The sequence below is a fragment of the Lutjanus erythropterus genome, chromosome 4 (genome assembly GCF_056507025.1).
Source record: "Lutjanus erythropterus isolate fLutEry1 chromosome 4, fLutEry1.hap2, whole genome shotgun sequence".
Taxonomy (NCBI): Eukaryota; Metazoa; Chordata; class Actinopteri; order Lutjaniformes; family Lutjanidae; genus Lutjanus; species Lutjanus erythropterus.
The window spans coordinates 32,648,267-32,671,648 of record NC_139320.1 but is presented as its reverse complement, the minus strand read 5'-3'; the positions used below and the strand labels follow the sequence as shown (position 1 = coordinate 32,671,648).

At 40.2% G+C, this 23,382-nt stretch overlaps 2 protein-coding genes and 1 non-coding gene across 6 annotated transcripts; all 3 read right to left on the bottom strand.

Moving 5' to 3' along the window:
- Window positions 1-246: 246 nt before the first annotated feature.
- iws1 (interacts with SUPT6H, CTD assembly factor 1) lies at window positions 247-15,862 on the bottom strand. Of its 4 annotated transcripts, XM_084717679.1 has the most exons (17): window positions 15,652-15,862; window positions 13,953-14,035; window positions 11,853-12,534; window positions 10,274-10,339; window positions 9,857-10,076; window positions 8,828-8,885; window positions 8,614-8,729; window positions 8,184-8,334; window positions 8,024-8,106; window positions 7,760-7,889; window positions 7,449-7,566; window positions 7,249-7,360; window positions 5,129-5,185; window positions 3,577-3,633; window positions 3,371-3,482; window positions 2,132-2,280; window positions 247-804 (listed from the first exon to the last, which is right to left on the bottom strand). In XM_084717679.1, exons 1-16 carry the CDS (start codon window positions 15,692-15,694, stop codon window positions 2,158-2,160), a joined length of 2,211 nt encoding a protein of 736 aa, XP_084573805.1. In that variant the 5' UTR covers window positions 15,695-15,862; the 3' UTR covers window positions 247-804; window positions 2,132-2,157. The 4 variants fall into 4 exon arrangements, with proteins under 4 accessions (XP_084573805.1, XP_084573806.1, XP_084573808.1 ...); XM_084717680.1 differs by lacking the exon at window positions 2,132-2,280 and having other exon boundaries at window positions 13,980-14,035; window positions 15,652-15,858; XM_084717682.1 differs by lacking the exon at window positions 2,132-2,280 and having other exon boundaries at window positions 15,652-15,855.
- LOC146328692 (small Cajal body-specific RNA 6) lies at window positions 12,906-13,187 on the bottom strand. Its single transcript, XR_014770073.1, has one exon.
- A 2,072-nt stretch (window positions 15,863-17,934) lies between the features above and the next one.
- Window positions 17,935-21,688, bottom strand: wdr74 (WD repeat domain 74). The gene is made up of 2 exons (XM_084717677.1): window positions 20,907-21,688; window positions 17,935-19,898 (listed from the first exon to the last, which is right to left on the bottom strand). The coding sequence occupies exons 1-2, from the start codon at window positions 21,513-21,515 to the stop codon at window positions 19,356-19,358; spliced, it is 1,152 nt and encodes a 383-aa protein (XP_084573803.1). The 5' UTR covers window positions 21,516-21,688; the 3' UTR covers window positions 17,935-19,355.
- Window positions 21,689-23,382: the final 1,694 nt, after the last annotated feature.

Here is a 23,382-nt window from a genome sequence, read left to right as displayed (position 1 = left end):
TTACTTGACTAATTTTATGTTCAACTAAATTCTCAACATTTCAACCAGATCAAATGTATCCTTTTTTTTCATATCAACTAAATTCAACATCATTCTTGTCATTTTAACTTTACATTGAAAATACAAAACAATTTCAAAAAATTTTCCCTCCTCTCATTTTTTTCCTGACCATAACGCTCTTCCACAGGAACCAGATTCTAGTTGGCATAAATAAATAAATGAATTAAAAAAGTTGAGAGAGCAGAGTTGAGTTTCTGTTGAGTCTTTATTAAGAAAAGTAGCATCTGATCCAGAACAGTGCAGACAGACGACCCGATTCACACTGTCAACACACCAGATCTGACATCTGAATCACTGCTACCTGTGTGAACTCAGTCCTGCCGACAGTTTACAGACTTCTGTACAGCTGCTACGGGAGCAGAGAGGGGACAAAATGGACTGAGGAGGAGGTGGAGGAGGAGGAGGAAGAGGAAGAGGAAGAGGAGGAGGTCTGGCTGGCCTAATAGCAAAACACCTTCACATTCAGAAACAAAGGGGGTGTTTCAGGAAGTTTTATTCTCAAATACATAAGAATGTTCTGAAAAACCTCAAACTTGAAAAACAAAAAACTCAAGAAGTCACAAAAAGGGACAACACATTAAAAAGAAAAAAAAGTGAATAAATCCTATGAGGTTAAAATCAGAGCGGCATCCTGTTGCCTTCCACACTGATTTTAACAGCGTGACCCGGCTTCGTCAGGCGGCGGATGTCTGCAAATCTACGCATCTGTTTATCGACCCGGGACATGCCCTTCTTCATCGGACCCTGCGGAAACAAACAGAAACACCCGATTAAAACAAGAGAAAAGATGTTAACATGTCTGATTTCACAGTCTCTGAAACACTGCTGCAGTTCAAACCACACACACGTTACATAACTTCAGAGATGTGAAATGTTTCAACAGTTTGAACAAAAGCAAAGTCTATTTTTAGCCGTGGTTTTATCACTCGTCAGCACACTTCACTTCTCCAGAGTCATGCAGAGGAAAGTTCAGACCATCAGAGAAGCTTCACCTCCAAAAACCCCCAAACACTCGTTAAATCATCTGCGAGCCCACAACTAACATAGGAACCAATAAAATTGAGATCCTGAACTGGAAAAGTTCATCAATCATCAAGTCAGAGGGATTTCAGTACGGAAGGAGAGAAACTGACCTGCTGGCAATTATAGTTTAATGCCAACTGCATCGGAGGATTGAACTTGTGAAATAATCAACTCATTATCACAAGAAAACTAAAGACCATTTCCTCTTTTTACTTCAGAGTGTCCATCACTGCACAGCACAGACAGTTGTCTTCTCGTGATAAATTGTCTTTTGTTTTCTGGGGGTAACAACCTTAATTATCGCTAGACAATGAAATCTGTAACTCATCACCTTCAGAAAACAAACGTTATCATCTTGAGACAGTGAAAAAATGAACTTCTTATCTTCAGAAAACAAAAGTCATTTTCTTGATAAATTCTCATTATTTAGAGAAATCAGCCTTTCATTTCATCAGAATAAGCTTTATTATTTCTAGATGATGAAATATTTAACTGTGATCTTGAGAAAACAGCCATTAATTTGTGATAAAGTGCGTCATTAAAGAAATCGGCCTTTTGTTCTCTCGTGATAATGAAATATTTATTTGTGATCTTGAGGGGGGAAAAAAATCTTGTTATCTTGAAAAATCTGCATTTTGTTTTCTAGAGATGACAAGCTTCATTATCTTGTTATCAAGAAATCTGCTTTGTTCTTTTCTTGAGATAAGAGGATAAATTAACTTACAAATATCACAGATGATCATTTTAACTGTGGTCACAAAGACTGTGAGGTCAACAGTAAAAATACAAAGTTATAAAGTTTTCAACCAAGTTCTCTGACTGTGTGGAAAGAGCCAGGAAGGACGTGTCAGATTAGTGTCGGCCACAGGTGAGTCAGAGGCCACAGGTGAGTCAGAGGCCACAGTTTCCTGACAAAGCCGGTTTCCTACAGACAGACCCTCCGCTCCGTCCATGAACGGCGAGCAGAGGAGTGTCGTCTGGAGGAAACTGTCTGCAGACAGCTCAGCACAGTCAGACCATCCCCGTCACACCATGCAGCAGGACTTACTGCCCCCCACAGGTTGAGTGCAGGAACTACAGGGGCATTCTGTTGCCCTCTATGCTGATCTTCACGGCTCCCTGCAGCCGCTTCATTTTCCTCTGCTCAGCAAAGCGACGCTTGTGCTTCTCCAGCAGGCTGATGCCTTTCTTATAGTTCTAAACAGGACCAATCACAGCACAGCTAATGACCTTACTTCCTGTGTGCATTCAGACTTCCACTGGAGGAAACTTTTCTGACTTGTTTACCAGATTTGGTTCCCCTCAGTGGAAGCTAAACACCTGAAGAACCATCCACATGTTTGCTGCCACCCTGTGGTGTTACAGTGTTACTACACAAAAATACACTTTTATATAACTTTAATTTTTAATTCTACTGTATAACTATTAGACTTTGACAATAATAAAATTACTTGGTGAATTTTCTGAACAATGTGAGGAAATAAGGGTTTATCTATTTTAATGATTATTATCATTGTATATATTTTTCTAAACATTTGAGCCAGAGGAGTATCCAGCTGGATGAACTTCAGCAGTGACAATAAATACCACATCAATGCAGTTTGTTGTTCATGTAAACCAGTGGTGCCCAACCCTGGTCCTCAGGGCCCACTGTCCTGCATGTTTTAGATGTTTCCTGCTCCAACACACCTGATTCAAATGATCAAGCTGTTGTCAGGCTTCTGCAGAGGCTTGATGATGAGCTGATCATTTGAATCAGGTGTGTTGGAGCAGGGAAACATCTAAAACATGCAGGACAGTGGGCCCTGAGGACCAGGGTTGGGCACCACTGATGTAAACCATCAGGTATCGTCCTTCAAACTCTCCACAGGTGACTCAACGTTTATATGACCACCAAGACGCACTGTCATCTGATCCAGAACCACCTGTTGAGGTGGTCTCAGACACATCTGACCAAATATCTTTCGTTGTGTGAAAGTTATTGCGTCCAGTGCCACACTGAAGGACCACTTACATAACTGACGTCTACTGATTAAGGACGTACTCATTCAGACAACGGGGTCATAAATCTGTGTGTGGAACAAAAAGAAACCACAACAACAGGAAAAATGGATTCTCGTGGATAAAGTACACATGAAACTGGCTGTCTGATGTCCTCCGGCTGCTCTGCCACAACTTCACTTGCTGCTAAAGTAACTGCTAACTGCTGCTAAATGTAGCTGCTGTTAGCTCGGGGTCCTACTAAACTCTGAGCACCAGGGGAACGGACCACCGTCCGTGTACTCACCCTGTTGGACTCCACCTCCACGTTCCATTTGGGTCGTACCACGTAGTCTTTGTTGGAGGGCATCGGTACCCGAGCCCGGGCACAGAAGCCGGGGTCACCAGGTCTCAGAGCTCTGCGGGGACGACGTGACGTTCAGTTAGTGTCATGTGATTGTTGGTGGTCTGAACAGTCTGTGTGTGTCTGTGTGTGTGTGTGTGTGTACTTACTTCTCCTCTCCAGTCAGCTGTTTCTCCAGGTCTCTGCGAGGCGTCTGACCTCCAGAACTACAGGACAGAAACCACTTTGGTTTATATCACCATCAATTAAAGGGATAGTTCAGATTTTCTGCAGTGGGTTTGTACGAGGTGTTCATCCATAGTCAGTGTACAGACCTGGCAACCTTGGGAAAATTCTCTGTATATATTTTCACACAACCTCACTTTACACACGATTATTTCCCCGCTCACTGTCGTTATTTAACACATGAATCAGCTAGAAGAAAACTATAAACTCATATACTGTTGAGAAGACAGATCAGGCTGAAGGTTTTCATTTGCAGGGAACAACTTTAAAATGATTCTCACAGGTACCTGTCAATAAATCAGTATAAATATTGCAATAATTTCAGAAAAAATAATTCTAAATGTGGGCAGTAATGAGTAAGTTCACTCTGATACTCTGAAGTGCATTTTGCTGAAAATAATTAAGGGTGGAGTAAATGATTGATTATTGATGCACTGTAATTCTGTCTTTAAAAAAAAAGAATGAATCAATACAGTAAAGTCAATAATTGGAAATTTAAAACAATGTTGACATTATGATTAGAGCTGCACGATATGGTAAAAACGTCATTGCAATTATTTTGAATGAAATTGCAATGTGATACGTTTAGTAGAAATGATCATTTTTTGCATTAAAACGTTAATTTTTACTGAAGACGAAACTATCTGATCACTTATCGCCATTTTCTGACATTTTATGGACCAAATAATAAATTGATCCATCGACAAAATAACAGATTAGTGGATGATGAAAATAATCATCAGTTGCAGCCCTACAGAAGTCACACAAACCAACTAACAGGTGGAGGCAGCGGTAGAACAACTGTGAGGTGAAGATGACTGATTTTGTGAATGGAGTTTGGTTTGTAGAGAGTGATATTTATCTTATAGAACCGTGGTTTCCTGTCAGAAAAAAACTGTCTGACAGAAAGGTAAGCAGCAGTACACTGAATAGCTTCCTGCACCAGTAAACTCCTGCTGCTTCTCCAAACTGTCGACCTCCATCTACTGCAGGTAACACACTGACTGTGGAGAAGAACCTCATAGAACCACACTGCAGATCATCTGAGTTTATATTCAGCAGGAGAAACTCCACCGGCCGAGCCTCCATGCTGTTATTAACATTCTCCACCTCACAGCAGTTAGTCATCAGACACCTGACAGACTCCTCAGTGGTCCGTCCTCGTGTCTCCGTCTCTGGACACAGAGGGACTCGCCACACTGGTGACGTCTCATCATTTTCAGTCAATTTTACACAGAACGTCCCCCCATCCTTTACACATACAGACTCAAACACTTCAGGCTGATGATCGCTGAGAGCGGAACCTCCGAATAACATCCTGACAACCCGACCTGTGACCGTCCAGCCGTCCAATCAGAGAGCAGCATGTTAACACTGAACACACAAGCTGAACGGAGAGTGATGGAGTCGCCGTGTTAGAGACGCATCATGTCTGAACACAACTCACAGTGCAACCATGCAGTTTAGAGACTGAACCTGATTGGTGGAGAGAAGACGTCGGGTTCCTCCGCCCTCTCCACCTTCTGAGGCTGACTGGAGGAGAAGGAGGAGGAGGAGGAGGAGGAAGAGGAGGAGAGAGGAAATGGATGGATGAAGAGTGAAAAGTGAAGGCAGAGCTTTAAAGTAGAGATGAAACGATCCGTAAAATTACGAACAATTAATATGAATTTTCCAATTAAATTACAGCTGCAACAATTAATTGATTATTAAATTAATTGTCAACTATTTTGGTAATCGGTTAATCATTTTGATTAATTCTTTGATTTAAAAAAAGTCAAAATTTCAGCTTCTTAAATTTTCTGCTTTCTTTCCTCATCTCTGACAGGAAACTGATGACCTTTGAGTTGTGAACAAAACGAGACATTTGACAACTTTGATCAATATTTTTCACCATTTTCTGACATTTAAAACAAACCCTGAATTTAAATCACACCGTTTTACTCTCAGGAAAATACAACTTTGTGAAATTATTTCAGTGAGTTTATCATGACCATGAATATTATGATAACTTATCATTTTGGTCAGTCATGATTAGGGACGGGTATTGTTTGGATTTTATTAATTCCAATATTGATACCACTGATACTGAACCTGATTTTTTCGAATATCAATATACAGTCTATGAAAAAAAATTATGTCAGGGGACTGAGACTGTAAAATTTTTTTTAAAATTTTTTTTAATAATTACAAATAACTTTATATAAAAAAAAATACAAATAACTTGAATTAAGAAAAGGGATCAAATTTGCATAAAAAAACTAAAACATTGAGAAGCTAAAAACAAAATTCTAGACAACAGACACCAGTATCTGTCTGTCTCTGATTTTATTACTTTTTTTTGCAGAAATAACATAATTAACTGTTTCCTGACTTGTTGCATTCTGCTGCATTTTCATCAAAATTTTATAAAGTGAACGTCTGATCATTTTGCTTCAATAGATTTTCATCTGACGTTCCATAAATACAGGAAGAGTGTCGTTTGTCCAGGAGCTGATCCAGTTACTTCAGTATGGACCAGTCAGGAACTGGTGCTGGTTTAATACCAGTTATTGATAACCATCCCTGATCACCTGATCACGATACGAAACTTTCAATCTGTTTCATCTCTACTTTACAGAAACATAGAGAGCAGGACGAGAAGCTGGAGAGAGAAACAACATGTGATGAGAAAAAAAATGGAAAGAACTGAAGACATAAAACAAGATGTGGGTGAAAACAGACGTCCTCAAACCTGCCAACATCTGTCCAGATGTTACCAAGACCATACAGAGTACAAGATGAACTGGGAGAAGTTTGTTTCGCTGCAGAAACATGAGCCTCCTGCCACAGAACAAACATCATCCTTCAGATCATCTCTGAACTCAGACAGTCAGTTTAACTCTTTAACCTTCAGCAGACGTCTGCAGCGACTCGACCACCGTCACAGCTGATATCTGTCATATTCCAGGCAGTTTGACTCAAACTGAACACTTCATTTTACCATCGACAGAGGTGGGAACAAGTCATTGTTTTGCAAGTCCTGAGTAATTCTCAAGTGTTTGCACTCAAGTCCTAAACTTGTGTCAGTGATTCACAAAGTTACTCAGCTGTTAAGCTAACATTAGCTGAGCATTAGCACAATAACTACGTCAGACACTCTTTATGCAACTTAAAATGTTGAATCAAGTTAAAAGTTGTTTCATTTCTGTCGACCACCTCGTGGTTTTTGTACGTAAACAAAACGATCTTTGAGTTCAGTTACGTGATGTTCTTTCTTTACAGATCAGTAACTTTTTATCATGATCTATTTAAGTGAAAACAATCGCTCTAATTTGACTGACGGTCAACAGAAATTCTGAAGTCTTTGCAAGTTTAAATATATAAAAGAAGAAAACTGCATGAGTGTTGAGCTGTAAAGAGTCAAAATCCTCTGAATCAAGTTCACGTCAAGTCATGAGTTGTAGGAGTTCAAGTCGAGTCTAATATCATCAAATTTGTGAGTCAAGTCCAAGTCATGTAACTGAGTCCTCTGGCTGTCGACGTTTTTGAAGCACCTGAACCTCTCAGGTACAAACAGGAGTTGAAACCTCCATGAACCTCTGACTCTATCAGCTCACCTGAGTCTTCGTCTCTGAGGCATCTGCTGGTCCAGGTCTCTCTGCTGACGCTCCTCTCTCGTCATCCCCTTGTAGTTGGACGTCAGGCCAAAGATCGGCCGTGACCACTCGTCTGGACACACGACAGATAGGAACTTAGATTAAATACGTTAAACAGGAAACTGCAGCTCAGGTGCCACTGGGACGACGTTCAGACTTACTGATGAGTTTGAGAGCGAGGTCTTTGTTGGATCGGGACTCTTTGGGATGTTTGTACAGGAACATGACAGCCCGGCCGATGCCGCTGTGCTTCAGAGTCTCTTGACTCACGCTGGGCAGCTGCAGGGCGCACACACACACGCACACACGCGCACACACGCACACACACGCACACACACGCACACACACGCACACACACGCACACACACGCACACACACACACACACACACACACACACACACACACACACACACTCGGTTAAACAGTGACCTAAGGCTGCAGCTGTGACCTGCAGGTTCATCCGTCACTCACCTCCTGCAGGATCCTGAGTAGCTCCTCTCTGATTCTCAGAGCAGGAAGGGATTTGTCTGGAAGAGGACTGATCCACTCTTTAATGGCCGACATGACACCGCTGTCGATGAACGTCTCCTTCAAGTCCTGCCTGAGGGAAAAACATTGACACCTCAAACCAAACATCCACTACACGTCGCTCTTTATATTAATTAAAGTTTATAGAGTTGAGGCCATGATACAACTGATGGATTAATGGAGGTGTGAGATATCACAGGCTCTTACTTCTTGAGGTGCATGACGACCTGCGACAGCAGAGACAGTTTTCTCAGAGCTGGTTTCTTCTGACTGTTCAGGGTTCGATCCTCCTGTTGAAGGAAAACACAGTCAGCCTACAGGAGAGAACTCATGAACTTCAAAGAGGCTTTTATTTTGACAGGCGCACCTCGGCGGCCTCGTTCATCTTGGTGATCATGGCGCTGACCACGTCGTCGGCGTCGCTGATGAACGTCCCTCCGTCACGGTGACGTCTCTTCTTGCTGTTCATGGCTTTCCTCCGAGCGAGCATGATGTCAAAGTCGGACATGAAGCTGGTGCTGAAAATTCCAACATTTTATTCACTTGTTAATTTCTACTCGGAAATATTCAGTTTTATAAGGATCGTACACAAAAATGAGAAAATTCACTTAGTTCAGTGAATTTCAGCGGATACATCAGACGAGGCAGAAGACACGAGAAGAAAACTAAATCACTGTTTGACGCTGGACTGTCAGTGATTTTGACACATAAACAAACTGTTCACCGCCACGTTCTGCAGCCTTCGCATCCTTTGTCTCAAAAACATCAAAGAAAACCGTCTGGTGTCTGTGACTCACTCTTGGCCGCTGCGGTCAACACCTTCATCAGAGTCGGAGTCTTCCTCCTCCAGCTGCTGCTGCTGCTTCTCTCTCGACTCCTTCTTGTCTGCCTCCAGGTCCTCCTGGTTGAAGCCCTGCAGGTGGAGGACAGAGACACTTTGTCTTCAGTGTGACGTGATTAAAAAATAAATAAATAAAATTAAAGACACGATTCAGAGACGCTCGTACTCACCGTGAACTCCTCCTCCTCCTCGTCTCCGGACTCCCCAAAGATGTCTGCGATCATCTTCCTGGAAGAGTCACAGAGGTCAAAGGTCACATCAGAGGTTCTGACGTCTTACTTTCACATGTCTGATGAGGTCAATAAATGTTGACACTGATCGACAGCCAATAAGACTATTTAGATAATAATGTGCGTGCAGGTCTCTGATTTTAGATCATTAGATTTATTTTATGAATGACTTGTTGGATGATGAGGGAGATTTTCTTCAATACGACAGAACTGTGAGCAAAAAATAGATAAGATAAGATAATTCAGGTGTCTGTCACACCAATATTATAGATTTTAGTATAATTGTAAAATTAACTCATATTTTCTTGATGTCCTTTAAAACTGTAACTTCCCATCCTTCTCATTTTCATACATAATGTGATGTGTTCAATGCTCTTCCTGGGATAAAAATGTTAAAGTTTATTTACCGGCTGTCTTGTTCTATTTGTTTTTTAGGGGTTTTCCAATTAATTGCCGACAAGAAAAAAGCTGAATTTACAGAGAATAACTGATAATATCCTGTAGAGCTGCAATGATTAATCAATGATTCATCAATTACTTAATTAACTGACAACTTTACTTACAATGGATTCATTGGTTTGAGTAATTTTTTTAAGGAAAAACAGTTGAAATTCTCCAATTCTCTGGATTCTTGAATGTGAATATTTTCTGGTTTCTTTACTCCTCTCTGACAGGAAACTGAATATCTTTGACTGAATATCCTTGTCCACAACTCAAAGATCATCAGTTTACTGTCAGAGAGGAAGAAAGAAAGCAGAAAATATTCACATTTAAGAAGCTGAAATCAGAGAATTTTTTAATTTAAAAAACTGTAAATTGATTATGCAAATAATGAATGATCTAATAGTTGATTAATAATGATTTATTCATTATTATTATTCAGAAAAATTAAACTAACTTTTTTCAGTTCAAAGTCATTTTAATCGTCAACTTTAGTTTTGTCTTCGGGAGGTTAAATTCGGTACTCACTCCTCCTCTTCATCACCGTCTCCGGAGTCGCTGTCGCTGCCGAACAGCGCCTTCTCGTCCTTCTTCCCCGCCATGGCCTTCGACCTCTCATCCTCCTCATCGCTGGCACTGTCCGAGCCAAGCTCCCTCAGTTTGGCTGCCAGACTCTTATCGGGACCCCCCGACATCGCGTCGCTGTCCGAGTTCTCGTCATCGGACACTGCCCGACTCCTCTTCACCGCTGAGGACAAGATGGACACGTCAGCCTCGTTTTCAAAGTCACACTATAAACCAGTGGACTGCAGCTGAGTGCTGGACTTTAAATATAAGTTTGTTACAGGGCAGTTTATCTCTGTCCATTTCTACTTTAATGATTCATGTGGTGATTATCAGAACAGTCGGGAGATGAACAAGTCAGATTTGGTGAATTTATTTTACCTGGTTTGTCTGTTTTCTCCTCGTCTTCATCCTCACTGTCTGACAGGATGGCCTTCTTCCTCTTCACTGCACACAGAAACACACAGGAATCACAGCTGCAGGAACATTTCAACATGTCTGATGTATTCTGGGAGATTTACCCGCCTCGTCTGCTTTTAATTTCTTTTGTAAATATGAGTGACATAATTTCAACATTAAATCATAAACTGATTGAAATGAGCCTTCAGATTCAGACGCAGCTCTTGATACCATACAGATCGGTGTTTTAAAAACTTTTTTTCTCTATACTCAATTTTTAAAAATGATGTGACGCAATTCAGAACAGGCCTTTTCAATGAATCCTGGGAAAAGCTAATTTGTGCGTTAATGAAAGTTCCTGACCGTCTGAACTACCATTTCTGCACCTTTTATTATCTTTACATGTGTCATTAAAAACAGTCACACATTATTTATTCATAAATGAGGAATAAATGCATTCAGGCCGAGCTAATGGAGTTTTTATTTCCCCTCGTCAGGAAAACAATATTGGACATTTTAGCGTGCTTCATAAATGAGACTAAATAAATACATTTAGGTGAAATGAACAGGCTCTCATTACTTCCTCTCATCAGTGAAACAATATACACAATTTAAGGGCTTTATAAAAGGTGAACTGCAGATATTCATCTTAAATTTGCAGAATTTCTTCCATAGTATTTTATCGAATTGGCGATCCAAATAAAATCCTGTGTGATCCACGTCTGGGTTTTAGGCAGAAACAAGTGACGCAGTAACAGAATATTGATCCATTTCTGATCAACACTGATCAGTTTGATCTCATAGTTTCAGGAGTCTACGCTGGAAACAGTCGTGTACAGAAGGAAACCCTTGATGTGATTAACTCTCATGATTTGAGATATTTTTCATACTGTGACGACACTTGGTAGGTTTAGAAACAGAAAACAGCGTATTCACAAAGCTTCCTGGTGCGAAGAGTTAATCCTAGTGATAATATAACCAGAAACCAGAATTCTCTTTATATTTTAGGTGTTTTCTAAGAACTTCCTCTTAAGACTAAATCCTGCTAAAGACAGAAGTTATTCATAGAGAGTTCCCAAGAGGAAAATCTGTTAGAGGGGAGGACTTTACTAAATAACAGGGGGTTAATGACACGCTGCAGGTTAAATCCTACAGACAACAAGTTTGTGGTTGATCTCATTAGAGATGCACTCACATAACAATAAAAATAACTTCTCTTAACAAGGGGACAAAGTCTGTTAGAAGCAGCAGATAAATCCGACACTGAATTCTACGGCAGCAGAAATGAAAGTGATCACAACTCTGAGATATTTGGCAAAAGTCAGCAGTGATCATGATGACGAATGTGGCTCAGTTTGCAGAATATTTCTCTTTCCTCGTCATCTTTCTGACATTTTCTCCTCCCTTTAACAAAGTCTTAAAGTCCTCCTCTCTGATGTTTTGTCAGTAACGTTTATCTTTACCAGGCTCTACTCTTCATGCTTCATGAAAATGACACCCGATCAGTTATTTTCAGGTAAAACTAAAATAAAATCAGTTAACGTGTCGGGTTTTTCGGTACCTGGCTTCTCGTCTTCGTCCTCACTGTCGTCTCTCTGCTCCCTTCCTTCCTGCTGCTCTCCGTCACTTCCTGCAGCAGCCTTCCTCCTCCTGCCCTCCTCCTCGTCGTCGCTGTCAGACTGCATCACAGCCTTCCACTTCCCTCCTCGTCCTCCTCCCTTCACCTCCTCCTGCTGTTTCTCCTCCTCCTCGTCCTCATCAGAGTCTATCTGTGCTGCCTTGCGTCTGGCAGGCGTCTCTGTCTCAGAGTCACTGTCTGCGTTGGACCGCCGGTCGGGGGACGCCGCAGGTTTGGCGTCCTCGTTCTCAGAGTCGCTGTCTGCGGCCGCTTTGGGCCTGTCCTCTCCCTCCTCCTCCATGTCCGAACTGCTCCCCCTTCGTTTGGCGGGAGACGAGCCTCCCCCCTCCTCGTTATCTGACGCTCCATGTTTGATGGGCGACTCGTCCTCGTTGTCTGATCCGCTCATCCTGCGTTTGACTGGAGATGAGTCATCATCGTCGTCACTGTCGGCGGGTCGAGGAACGTCCGCCTCTGAGTCACTTTTGTCATCGTCGTGGCGACCCCTGGGGGCCTCGCCCTCCGAGTCACTGTCGCCCCCTCTGTGATCCTCATTGTCGGAGCCGCTGGCTGCGCCGCTGGTCTCCATGGCGTTGGGGGCGTCTTCGTCGTTGCTGCCTTCGTCCTGTTGAGACAAAACATGGAGGGTCAGAACGGAAACTCAGATCAGCCGACAGAAACCAGATTAAACTCTGAATGTTTCTAAAGATTGTCTGTAAATGTCCTTAAATATCAGCATCTTAATACTCAGTCAGCAGCTGTTTAATCTAAAGTCATGACAGTAACAGACGGAGTCCAGAGCAGAGCTGCACAATTTATCAGTTTCAGTCCTTTTTTAATTCAACAAACTCCAAATTCTCAGATTTCAGCTTCTTAAATGAGAATATAAAAATATATATAATAATAAATAAACTCCCAGGATGCTCCACCTTCACCTCCTTGTTGACCCTGATGTTTGACCAGTAATCAAACTGGTTCCAGTGTGTTCAGACTGAAGGTCTCAGGTTGAAAACTTGAGATCAGCTCCTCCTCCTCCTCCTCAGCCTGACGCTCCATGCTGATTGGTTCTGTTGGATGACGACATCATCACACCAAGTCTGCACGGTCTCTGTACAGACTCACGCTGTGATGTCACATCCTGTCTGTCTGTCAGCAGCTCCTGTGACCACCACTGCACCACTGGAGCATGATGGGAGCAGAGAGCAGGGGCTGCTGGGAGCCAGAGGGCAGCAGGAGAGGATTGTGGGTAATCAGACCTTTTACTGCTCATCACTGACCTTCATCACGTCTGAACCATCAAAGTTTATATGATTATTCTGACCTCACATCGCTAACAGCTGTTTGTACTGCAGAGCTCATTTAAAGGGACATTTCACCCCAAAATCTAAACTACACATTTCTCCTTTTACCTGTAGTCCTGTTTATCAGCCACACAGTTTGGGTGGGAGTTGCAGGGCATTAAGTTTTTTACAGGTTCTGAAGGGGGACATGCCAGAAAAGATTTGGGAACCACTGGTGTATGATTCAATCATGATGTCGTGTTCTGTTGTTGTGGCAGGATCCACATATTTTGAGTATTTATTGACAAATCTTTTCCTCTCTCATTGTGTTGTGTATAGTGTCAATAATATTGTATTTGGTGGATTTTCGATTGTATAAGCAGTCAGTTTGTCACTTGGTGGCGACTGTCTTTACCCCCTTCAACCAGGGACCAAAGTTTGAAGCATTCGGTGCAGCTCTTCTCTCTATGATCGGGGACAGTAAACTAAATAGTTTTCTTCTCAGACCGTCATTTTATCACTTTTAGAGACGTAAAACTGAAAAAATAGGCAGAATTTTATTTATCACTTTTAAGTCACTCTGTGTTCTTGGGGTCTCGCAGTCCATGATGGAAACCTTCATCTTTTTTGATGATATTCTTGTGTATGTGTTGTATGTGTTGATGTATCTTGGGTTGTGTTAGTATATTTTGTCCACTGAAACATGGCAGTGTGGGCACACTGAGAGCAGCTGAAACATGAAACCTTCCCAGCTCAGATTGACCTCTGACTGATGTCTGTTGCTCCTCACCTCCTCGCCGTCTGACCCGTGGTGTTCATCCTGGACTGGAGTGCCGCCTCCATCATCTGCACAACACATAACAACAAAAACACACATCAGTGTCTTCACGTTATCACACCTGCAGACAGCCAGGAGACAAACACTTTCTGAGGGAACAACTCAAACAAGTGTCGAGGAACTATTCTGACATGGCAGCCTGTTTCTGTAAAGATTTTCAGTTGGACACTTGAGCTGCTTTAATCTTCAGCTGAGTGTTTTTGGCACATTTTGTTGGATATTAACAGAAATGTAGAGAGCAAGAGAGATAACACACAATAAAAGTCCCCTGATTTTTTTTTTTTTTTAGTCACACTTAAGTTTTGAACAGCTTCACTGAAACAGAAAGTCCCTAGTTAATGCCAAGTTTATAATTTTCCATATCTCCTCCTTCAGGCCCACAATCACAGGCAGAAGGATGGGACAAAGAAGGACGTGGAGATGCCACAAGGACCTGCAGAAACTAGACTTTGGCTGAATCTGCAACAGCTAAAGTGGATCTGAGACATGGTTTTCATCTGTGTCACTGTGGTGCTTTGAGAGGGAAAATCCACGTTACAAACAGAAAGATTTCATGAACTTCTACAGCGTGTACACCAAACTCCATTCAAAAGTCATGCATTTTAACGGTAATGACCAAATAACAGCCATTTCAGAAGACATGATCATATCAAAGGTTTAATGCCTTATATCCTTTTGTAAACAAACAGCGAATTAGCCTCAAATCCACATGGTGCAAACCAGCAGGCTGTAGCCATGTTTTTACTGTCATTATCATCTAACACTTTTACAGCTTATTGTGACGGAAAATCTGAGTTGTCACTTGCCTAGAAAGAAAGAGCGACATGTTTCCCGATCGTTAATAACGGTTGACCCCGAAATAACACTTGCTAGGCCTCCCAGGTGATCGGGGAGCTGGTCATAGGAGCCTGAATAGACTAAAAACAAACTGAGCCTGAGAAGTGGCTCTCATCATGGATTCTCAAAGGATGATCTCTTGCACAAGTCAACATCAGGCACTTGGAATTATTTACCTTTAAAACCTCAAGATTACAGGCTCTCCTACAGTCCACACACCAAACCCCGTGCAGAAAACGTGTAATTTAAGATTCACGAGTAAATGACAGATTACTGTAAAGTATATTTAAACGATTAAAGATAACGAGACACAATCTTTATGTCTGCTTTTCAATTCGGCACAGATCCACAACACCAAAATCAAGAGGTTTATAATTTTACAACCGGTTTTGTCCAAACATCATTAAACCAGACAGAAGCTTAAAACCCACACGGTGTTCAGGGACAGGAGGTAATTTATTAACTGTGTCACTTGAGTCTGTAGCTCATATTTTAACCACAGATATGGAATACAAACATCACCATCAATCTAAGACTGTATCTAGTGAACCTGGGGGAGAATCAGCCTGAACACCGTTCATGAAGCTAAAATTATACACGAAGTTTTACAGACTGATATTAACCAACTAAAACACACTTGTGTTTTGTTAAAGTTCACTTCAGAGGATAGATATCTCCCGTTTGTCATGTTTATCAGCTGAAAGTCTGCTGGTTTAATAAAGCTAACGGTTAGCAGTTAGCCTGTTACCACAAACATCTAAGACAAAGCAGGACAAGAGTTTGATACCGGACTGGTTCCCGGACATGAAGTCGTCCTCTTCTCCGTCCATCAGTGACACGAGCGCGTCTTCAGCTTCAACACGTCTCCCGTTAGACTCAACTTTACTATCAAAGCGGGAAAAATCAGCTCGGCAATCAAAGTATCGATGAAACGTGAAAGCTAACCGGAACAGCAGCGAGTTACAGGAGCCCTGCGATCCGAAATGGCGTAACCGCCGTCATATACGCATGCGCACGTGTCCGGTCGCCTTGTAATGACGCAGCATTTTTTTATTTATTTTTTTACTGATAAAACAGACGCTTAAAGAGGAATAAGCACCATCATCTGAAAAAAACGTTGCTTTCTGGACCTAAAGATGAAGGTGGTTTTGATTTACTGGACTTCATGGACTTAAATTACACATTTAAGGTGAAATGGCTAAAAAAAAATGCTTAAAAGCTCCGGAATCATTATGGCATTTCATTCCACACAACATATTTGGGAATGTTGGAGGTCTTCAGTTCTTATTGTCATGTAATTACAGTATCTCAAGGTTACCAGTTAAGTTGTCCGAATTTTATCAACAAGCATTGCTAGCATGGAAAATATGTTTTTCACATAACTTTTCTCCACACAAATCTATCATTTGGAACAACGAATGTATCACTAAGGGGAACAAATCACTCTATTTACAGAATTGGATTGATAAAAATATAATTTTTTTAAAAGACTTATTTAACTCTAATGGCCAGCTACTTAGTTATAAAGATTTTCTTACAGAAAAAGCATTCCCTATCAAATTTAAAGACTTTAGCTCAGTAATAAACTCCATACCCAGTGGAATGATAGAGTTAATGAAAAGCTATCAAAAACAGAATGTGCAACATATAACTGCTAATACTCTTTATTTAAATAGTATTGACATTTTGAGTAAAAAAATGCACTAATAAATATATTAGAGAATGTTTCTATAATGCTAGAAAAATAACACCATGAGGGAAGTTGTTTTGGAACGCTCTTTTTGTAAATATCTGCTTGTTCCTTTTAAATTTTGTATCACAAACAAAATCAGAGAATTACACCTAAAAATACTATAAAACATATATCCATCTAACACATATATTTCAAGATTCCATGACATTGATAACAAATGTACCTTTTGTAAAATCGAACCTGAGAGTGTAACTCATTTGTTTTATGGCTGCCCATGTAGTAGTACATTTTGGAAAGAACTTGAGAACTATATACTGTGCAAAACAACATATAAAATCAACATAGAAGGGAAGAACATTATTACTTATTTTGAATTCAAAGAAAAAAAAAGCACTATTGTCAATCTTTATATATTATTAGGAAAATTTCACATCCATAAAAGTAAATTTCAAAACTCAACTCCATTATTTAAGTTGTTTTTGATTGAAGTTGATTTTTATTTTAAGTCTCTTAAATTAATTACAAATAAGAAATGTATATCAATGATTGATATTCAAATACAAATACAATTCTTATTATATACAGAATAACATTATGAAGTCTGTCACACCAGTTTTTTTTTTTTTTTTTCTTTTTCCTCCAATGCTATCGATCCTTATTGTGTTTTCACATAATTGTTAACCCTGTTATGGTTGTTACACAAACTGAACTGGAATGACTGATTGTACACTGTTTGTATGTTGCAAACTTTGATTAAAAAACAAAAAAAAAACAGACGCTTAAAACGTCTTGAGGGAAGAATAAATAAAGAATATAAAACCTGTTTTTGAATATTCTAAGTTGTATTTCTAATTTAATGTTGATCAAAGGCGATTATTTTTTAAATTAAATTTTATATTTACATATTATTTATATATTGAAATATCGATTTTTAAAAAGCAGCCTCCTTGTTTATAGCATTAAAAAACGACTTCAGTATTTTTCTTTCAGTCTTTAAAACTGAATAGAAATGCCTTGGGACTATTTACTTCAATCATAATTAAATGGTTTCATTTTATTCATGTTTCATGTGATGTTTAATTTTCAATCATTTGGAAACATAAAAGAACCTCATATTGAATAACAAGATCTTTTAAATATTACAACTACTACTAGATCATTGTCGGAATAAGAATTGTTTGTTGATGATATACAGAGTCTTTGAAGAGAATGGTGTCTATATATGTTTTGTATATTACTTATTATATTTGTATTTATACAGCAGTTATCTCTGTAATATTAAATCTAGTCATGAACTGTGCACACTGGATGTCACTTCAAACAATCAGTTTGATGAAGTCTGATTAGTGCAACAGAAAAGTGAAAACGTCAATAATCTCGAAAAATGAAAATAATATTTTTAATAACTAAAAGCAGTAATAATAACATACATAACTGATCAGAATATTTTTCCATATTCACGTTGTTCACAGAGTTGGTACACAGTTTTTATTGCAGAACAAGTACAGATACTTGTGTAAAAGTAGAAGTACTGGTTCAACATGTTTTACAGCAGTAGAAGTGAAAAAGTCATCCTCTGAAGGACATTTCTACTGACTGTTTGTGCAAAGACAACTGAACCTCAGCTTTTCTCCACCAGTCTCCCTCTCTGTCTGTCACATCTTGTTGCATCTTCTTCTTGTTTTTGTTGCCTGCATCATCACACTGCAGCTCCTGAGGAGACCAGGTGAGGCTTTCAGGCCAGGTGAGGATGGATTAATTTGGTTGATTGATACGACATTAATTGTTTGAAACAAATTCTTTTTCGTCATTATAGTAAATTCCTGAGTTTATTCCTGTTGCTTGAGTGAACTGATGCCAGTTCCAGGACGCATTAATCAAATTTATTATTATTTATTTGATGTTATTCAGATGAGTATTTTTTTCTGTTTCTTCATTTAGAAAGAAATCATCTGATCATCGATCAGCTGTTGACCATTTAACCTGCATCTGTCAAAAATAAACTTCCTGGATCCTGAGTTTAGATGTACAACATCACATCAGATGTTCTATAAGCCAGCACCACCACAAGCACTACATCATTTTTTATCTTGTTACACCGTTTGACATTGTTTTTGTCTTAAGTGGCTGAAAAGATGTAATTTTGCCCATAGTGAAGAAAACTTTAAATGGAAAATTTTTGAATGGAGTTTGACCTATAAGAACAGGAGATCTGTGTACTATTTCTCTGTTTTAGCACCACAGTTTGAACTCATCTGATGATAACCTGCACATGTGACCTCTCTGTCAGAGTAAATATATTGAATGCACACTGAATTGTAGACTCCACTTTAAAGATCATAATTCAGTGGATAAAAACTTTTTCAACAAAGTCAAAATTCACCCCCATTGAAGGAAACTTTAAAATGGAGATTTTTTGAATGGACTTTGGCCTGTGAGAACATGCAATCTCACTATAAAACTTTACAAAACATATAAAGAGCTATGAAAAGTCTGTTCATCAGCCACTGACTTACTGAGGAAACAAAATCTGACGCAGAATTTTGTCTTTAAACTTCACCACCTTCACTGACACATTCAGGAGAGAAAAGTTCAGATTAATCACTCATCAGACAACCAGAGGCACTTCTCTACCAACAAGCTGCTGTTTTAATAAACTCTCAGACAAAATATGAGAAAACATGTCTGTAGACACACTTCAGTCTCAGATCAACAAACAAACAGTTCTTATCAGTCATGTTTCAGTCTGACTGCAAACATTCAAATGTCCCACACTCTGACCACACCACAAACGCCCCTCACTCTTGTCCTTTCTTCCTCTTCTTTTTGCTCTTCTTCTGCTGCAGCTCGTCTTCCTCTCCCTCTGTTGTTTTTCTCTTTGGTGTCTCCTCCACCCGCTCCATGGCGTCCCACACCTCGTCATCTTCTCCCTCCTCTTCCTCCTTCACCTCCTGAGACCCCGCCTCCCCCGTGGTGCCCCCTGCTGCCTCCAGGTCTCTGCTGCTGAGCAGGAGGCAGTTCAAGCGGGACTTGAGATAGACTTTGTGCTGCAGTGTGCGGTCCTCCAGGCTGTGGATGCGCAGGAAGCGGTCCAGGCCGCAGGTCGCCACCACGGGCTGCGAGGGGTGACACTGCAGCCCCCGCACGCTTCCCACCAGCCCCTTCAGACAGCCGCGGACCACGCCTTTCCTCAGGTCCAGCATGGCAATCTGGCCGTGGGTGTTTCCCACAACCACCGTGTTCCCACTGGCAGGCAGAGACAGAGCGGTGAGCGGGTACTCGCCGTACTCGACCTCCAGGACGGGACGCCGCTGAGGGGATGAGGGGTCAAACACGTGGACCTGAAGGAGGCGGAGACGACAAGGTTAGAGCATAAGGACAGTGGTGACCACGAGAAGACAGAAAACGTCCAAAACAAGTCGACTGACTGAGGTTCTTTGAGAGGAGCCAAACCTGCACACGATCGATCGGCGGTCAGCACTGCACAATGCACGCCGCCCCGATTTGAGACTAATGTGGGTCAACACCTAATGTCTATCTACAAATATATTAATAATGGAATATTTTTTTTACTTTGACTGACCCCAAAAATCTGTCCCAGTCAGGCTGATTTGTTATTTACAGAACATTTAGTAAATTTAAGAATGACCCGTGTTTTGATGGCAAAGCAACACTTTTGTTTACATTTTATTTACAGAATGTCCTTTTAATACACTAGCTGTATGTTAAACTGCAGAGGCCATGTTAAAGATCATTTGCACACAGCAAAGAAAACTTTATTTATTAAAAATACCAGTGAAATGTTATTGTTTCAGCACCCTGCTGACAATTGTGTAAATAAAGAAAGAAAATCAGCAAATGTATCAATACTGGAATTTCAGAAATATCAGTATTGATCTCCTATTTCTTGTCAGACATTAAAAATTTAATTGATGTTTTTCATTCAAAGTCTGTTCATTATTTGTTGATTGTTTGTGTTTTGTTTTGTTTTTCTGCATATATATTTAATTTCACAGATCCAGTTTTGGCCCCAATAATTTTTTTCAAGACCTGCCAGTCAATTTAAGAATGACAGCAGCTTTCTGTCCTGTGTCTTGATGGTGAGGTGACACTTTTGTTGACATGTTATTGATGGAGTGTCTCTAGTGTTTTGGATTCATGCAGAATTGTAGAATTCATTTCAAAGATTGTAATTCAGCAGGTGAAAACTTTTTCAACAAAGTTCTAATTTTCTCACAACGAAGAAAACTTTTAAATGGATGATTTGTCAAACAAGTTTGGTCCATAAGATCAGGAAATCTATGTTAAAGCTAATTTTTCCTACTTTTACCAACACAGTTTGAACTCACCTGATGATAACCTGTGCACGTGACCACTTTGTCCGAGTCCGGGATGAAGGCCATGTCTTTGACCCAGTGCGGCCGCCGTAGATCTAGCCAATCGTCCCGCAGGTTTTTTGCGGTGAACACGGGTTTCTCAGGTTTTTCCAGGTCCCAGATCTTCAGCCCGTTCTCCTTGCCGCCGGTCCCGACCCGGTTCCGATGTACCGGATTCTGCCGCATCCTGCACACGTTCTTCCCCGCGTCCAGCTCCGTCACGGGCTCGCTGCTGTCCTCCCTCCAGACCCGCAGCGTCCCGCACTCCACGCAGGTGACCAGAGCGGAGCCGCTGAGCGCCGCCAGCCCGGTGAAGCAGCCCTCCGCGGGGTCTCCGCAGCGCCGGGTCTCGGTAAAGGCTCCCTTCTCGGTGCTGAACGTCTTCACGGTTCCGTCCACGGAGCCGACCAGCAGCTCGCTCTCCGCCGGGTCCCCCCAGCACAGAGCCCGGACCTCCTGGTCGCGGCTCAGGTGGCTCGTGTTGCAGAAGTTGAAGGCCTGTTTCCGGGACAGACTGACCCCCTTCAGGATGCCGGTCTCCGACCCCACAAACACGGAGCACAGCCGGCTGGTGTCCGCCATCGCACCGACAAGAAAACCGGGTCTAAAACTGGATCAGAGGTTTCGAGTCCAAGTCCAGAAAACACGCGTGTTTTCTTCTGTAGACTGTGTCGCGCATTAATGACGTCAGAGGGCTGCTTTTGAATTAACTTTATTGAACACAAATTTGTGTGCTTGAAAAAAAGAGTTATTTTGGCTTGATGTGAAATATTTTTAAACACTGACTGCTTTAGATGTTTATTAGAAAAAGACGATATTACACATTTTAGGATATCTCTCTCTCTCTCTCTCTCTGTGTGTGTGTGTGTGTGTGTGTGTGTGTATACATAATTTATATCACAATAGTAAACCAAAAGAACTCAAAGGAAACAAAAAATTAAACAATTGAAAATAAAATTGGACATGATATCAAAAGACAACGAGGACTGAAAAATGGGACAGTTCACCACAAAATCAAAAACAGGCCAACATTTTCCTCCTCCCACCTGTCGTGCTGTTTATTCATGGATAGGTTTGAGTTACAGAGTTCTGGAGATATCAGTCACTCAGATGTCTGTTTTCACTCCAGTCCAGCGTCTCAAAAGATACATCTGAAAACTTCAACACTAGCGTCTCTTTCCAGAAATCACAACCTGGTAACTAAAGATAATCCACAGACTTTGTTGTGAGCAGTTTCATGTAGGAACTATTTTATTTCTAGTAGAAATAGAAGTTTCAACTGATAAGATTGTGACAGGATTAATTCACTGATTAACTGAGAAAGTAATCGACAGATTAACTGATAATAAAAAGTCTGAACATACATATTTGTATTAAAGGAGGTCTGTAAGGCCTTTTAATGACCAAAGTCCTGATGGCTTTCATATTTTTATACTTTATATTGATGAATATTTAACAAAACATCTGTTCCAAATATTGATTGATCATTAGACACATTACTGTCCTGCAGAACATGCAGCCACTGCATCAAATGATACTGTTAATAATAATAATTGTCTTTCAGAATTCAGTGTATAATCAATTGTGAAATCAATAAAACATAAAAAAAAATAAAAGAGGAAATCAATGGATCTGTTTCTCCTTAAAGATTTACTCAATTTTTTTTTATCCCATATCAAATATTTGTGGGGAGAGAAACTGAAAGAGTCTGTCTGTGAAAATGAATTGAAGAGGGAGATTATTAACATCAAAATTAATTTAAGAGGAAATTACATACCACCAAACTTATGAAAATTATATTAGAAGAATGTAAGTCAAGAACATTTAAGCCTCATTGATTTTATGAATTACATAAACTATTATTGTTTAAAAATGGAGGCTTGTTTTTTAATACAAAATTCAATATATTATATATATTATTGATTGTTTTATTTATAAGTGTAGTAGCACAAACAGTGGTAACAAGTAAGCATGGCTATTTCAGTCAATATTACATAAATAAACCATTATTCCACATTGATTTCACATTTATTTATGTAACCACGCCCCTTAACTTTCATATAAGAATTTGAAATAAAAATAGCAGGAAATGAATAACTGAGGAATTATGAAATAAAAGCCCCTGAAATTAAATAACATGTTTATTTATTTATTTATTGTTCATTTATTAATTCATTTCATAGCCATATTTATTTGTGTATGCATTTATTTAATTTTGACTAGAATTGCTCTCCATGCACAGCTCTTATCTTGTAATTATAAATATAACTAACCTGATCATTTTCTCTTGGAACTGGACTCATTGTCTTCAAGCATAATTTTTCTGCACATTCTTTCATAATCTGGAATAATCAAACAAGTTCATGTACATAAAATAATGTATTGATGAGGATGTAATCTATGTGTGAGATGAAGATTTTGTTCAAAATGAGGACATAAAGTTTTCTCA

Excerpts from the sequence above, each read along its gene's own strand:
- iws1 (XM_084717682.1), bottom strand. The coding sequence starts at position 15,694 with ATGGACGGAGAAGAGGACGACTTCATGTCCGGGAACCAGTCCG. Across the intron at positions 7,890-8,023 it reads GTCGTCATGCACCTCAAGAA|GCAGGACTTGAAGGAGACGT; the intron begins GTAAGAGCCTGT and ends TTTTTCCCTCAG. Across the intron at positions 3,634-5,128 it reads GTCTTCTCTCCACCAATCAG|TTCTGGAGGTCAGACGCCTC; the intron begins GTTCAGTCTCTA and ends TCTGTCCTGTAG.
- wdr74 (XM_084717677.1), bottom strand. The coding sequence starts at position 21,515 with ATGGCGGACACCAGCCGGCTGTGCTCCGTGTTTGTGGGGTCGGAGACC. Across the intron at positions 19,899-20,906 it reads CGTGCACAGGTTATCATCAG|GTCCACGTGTTTGACCCCTC; the intron begins GTGAGTTCAAAC and ends CGCCTCCTTCAG.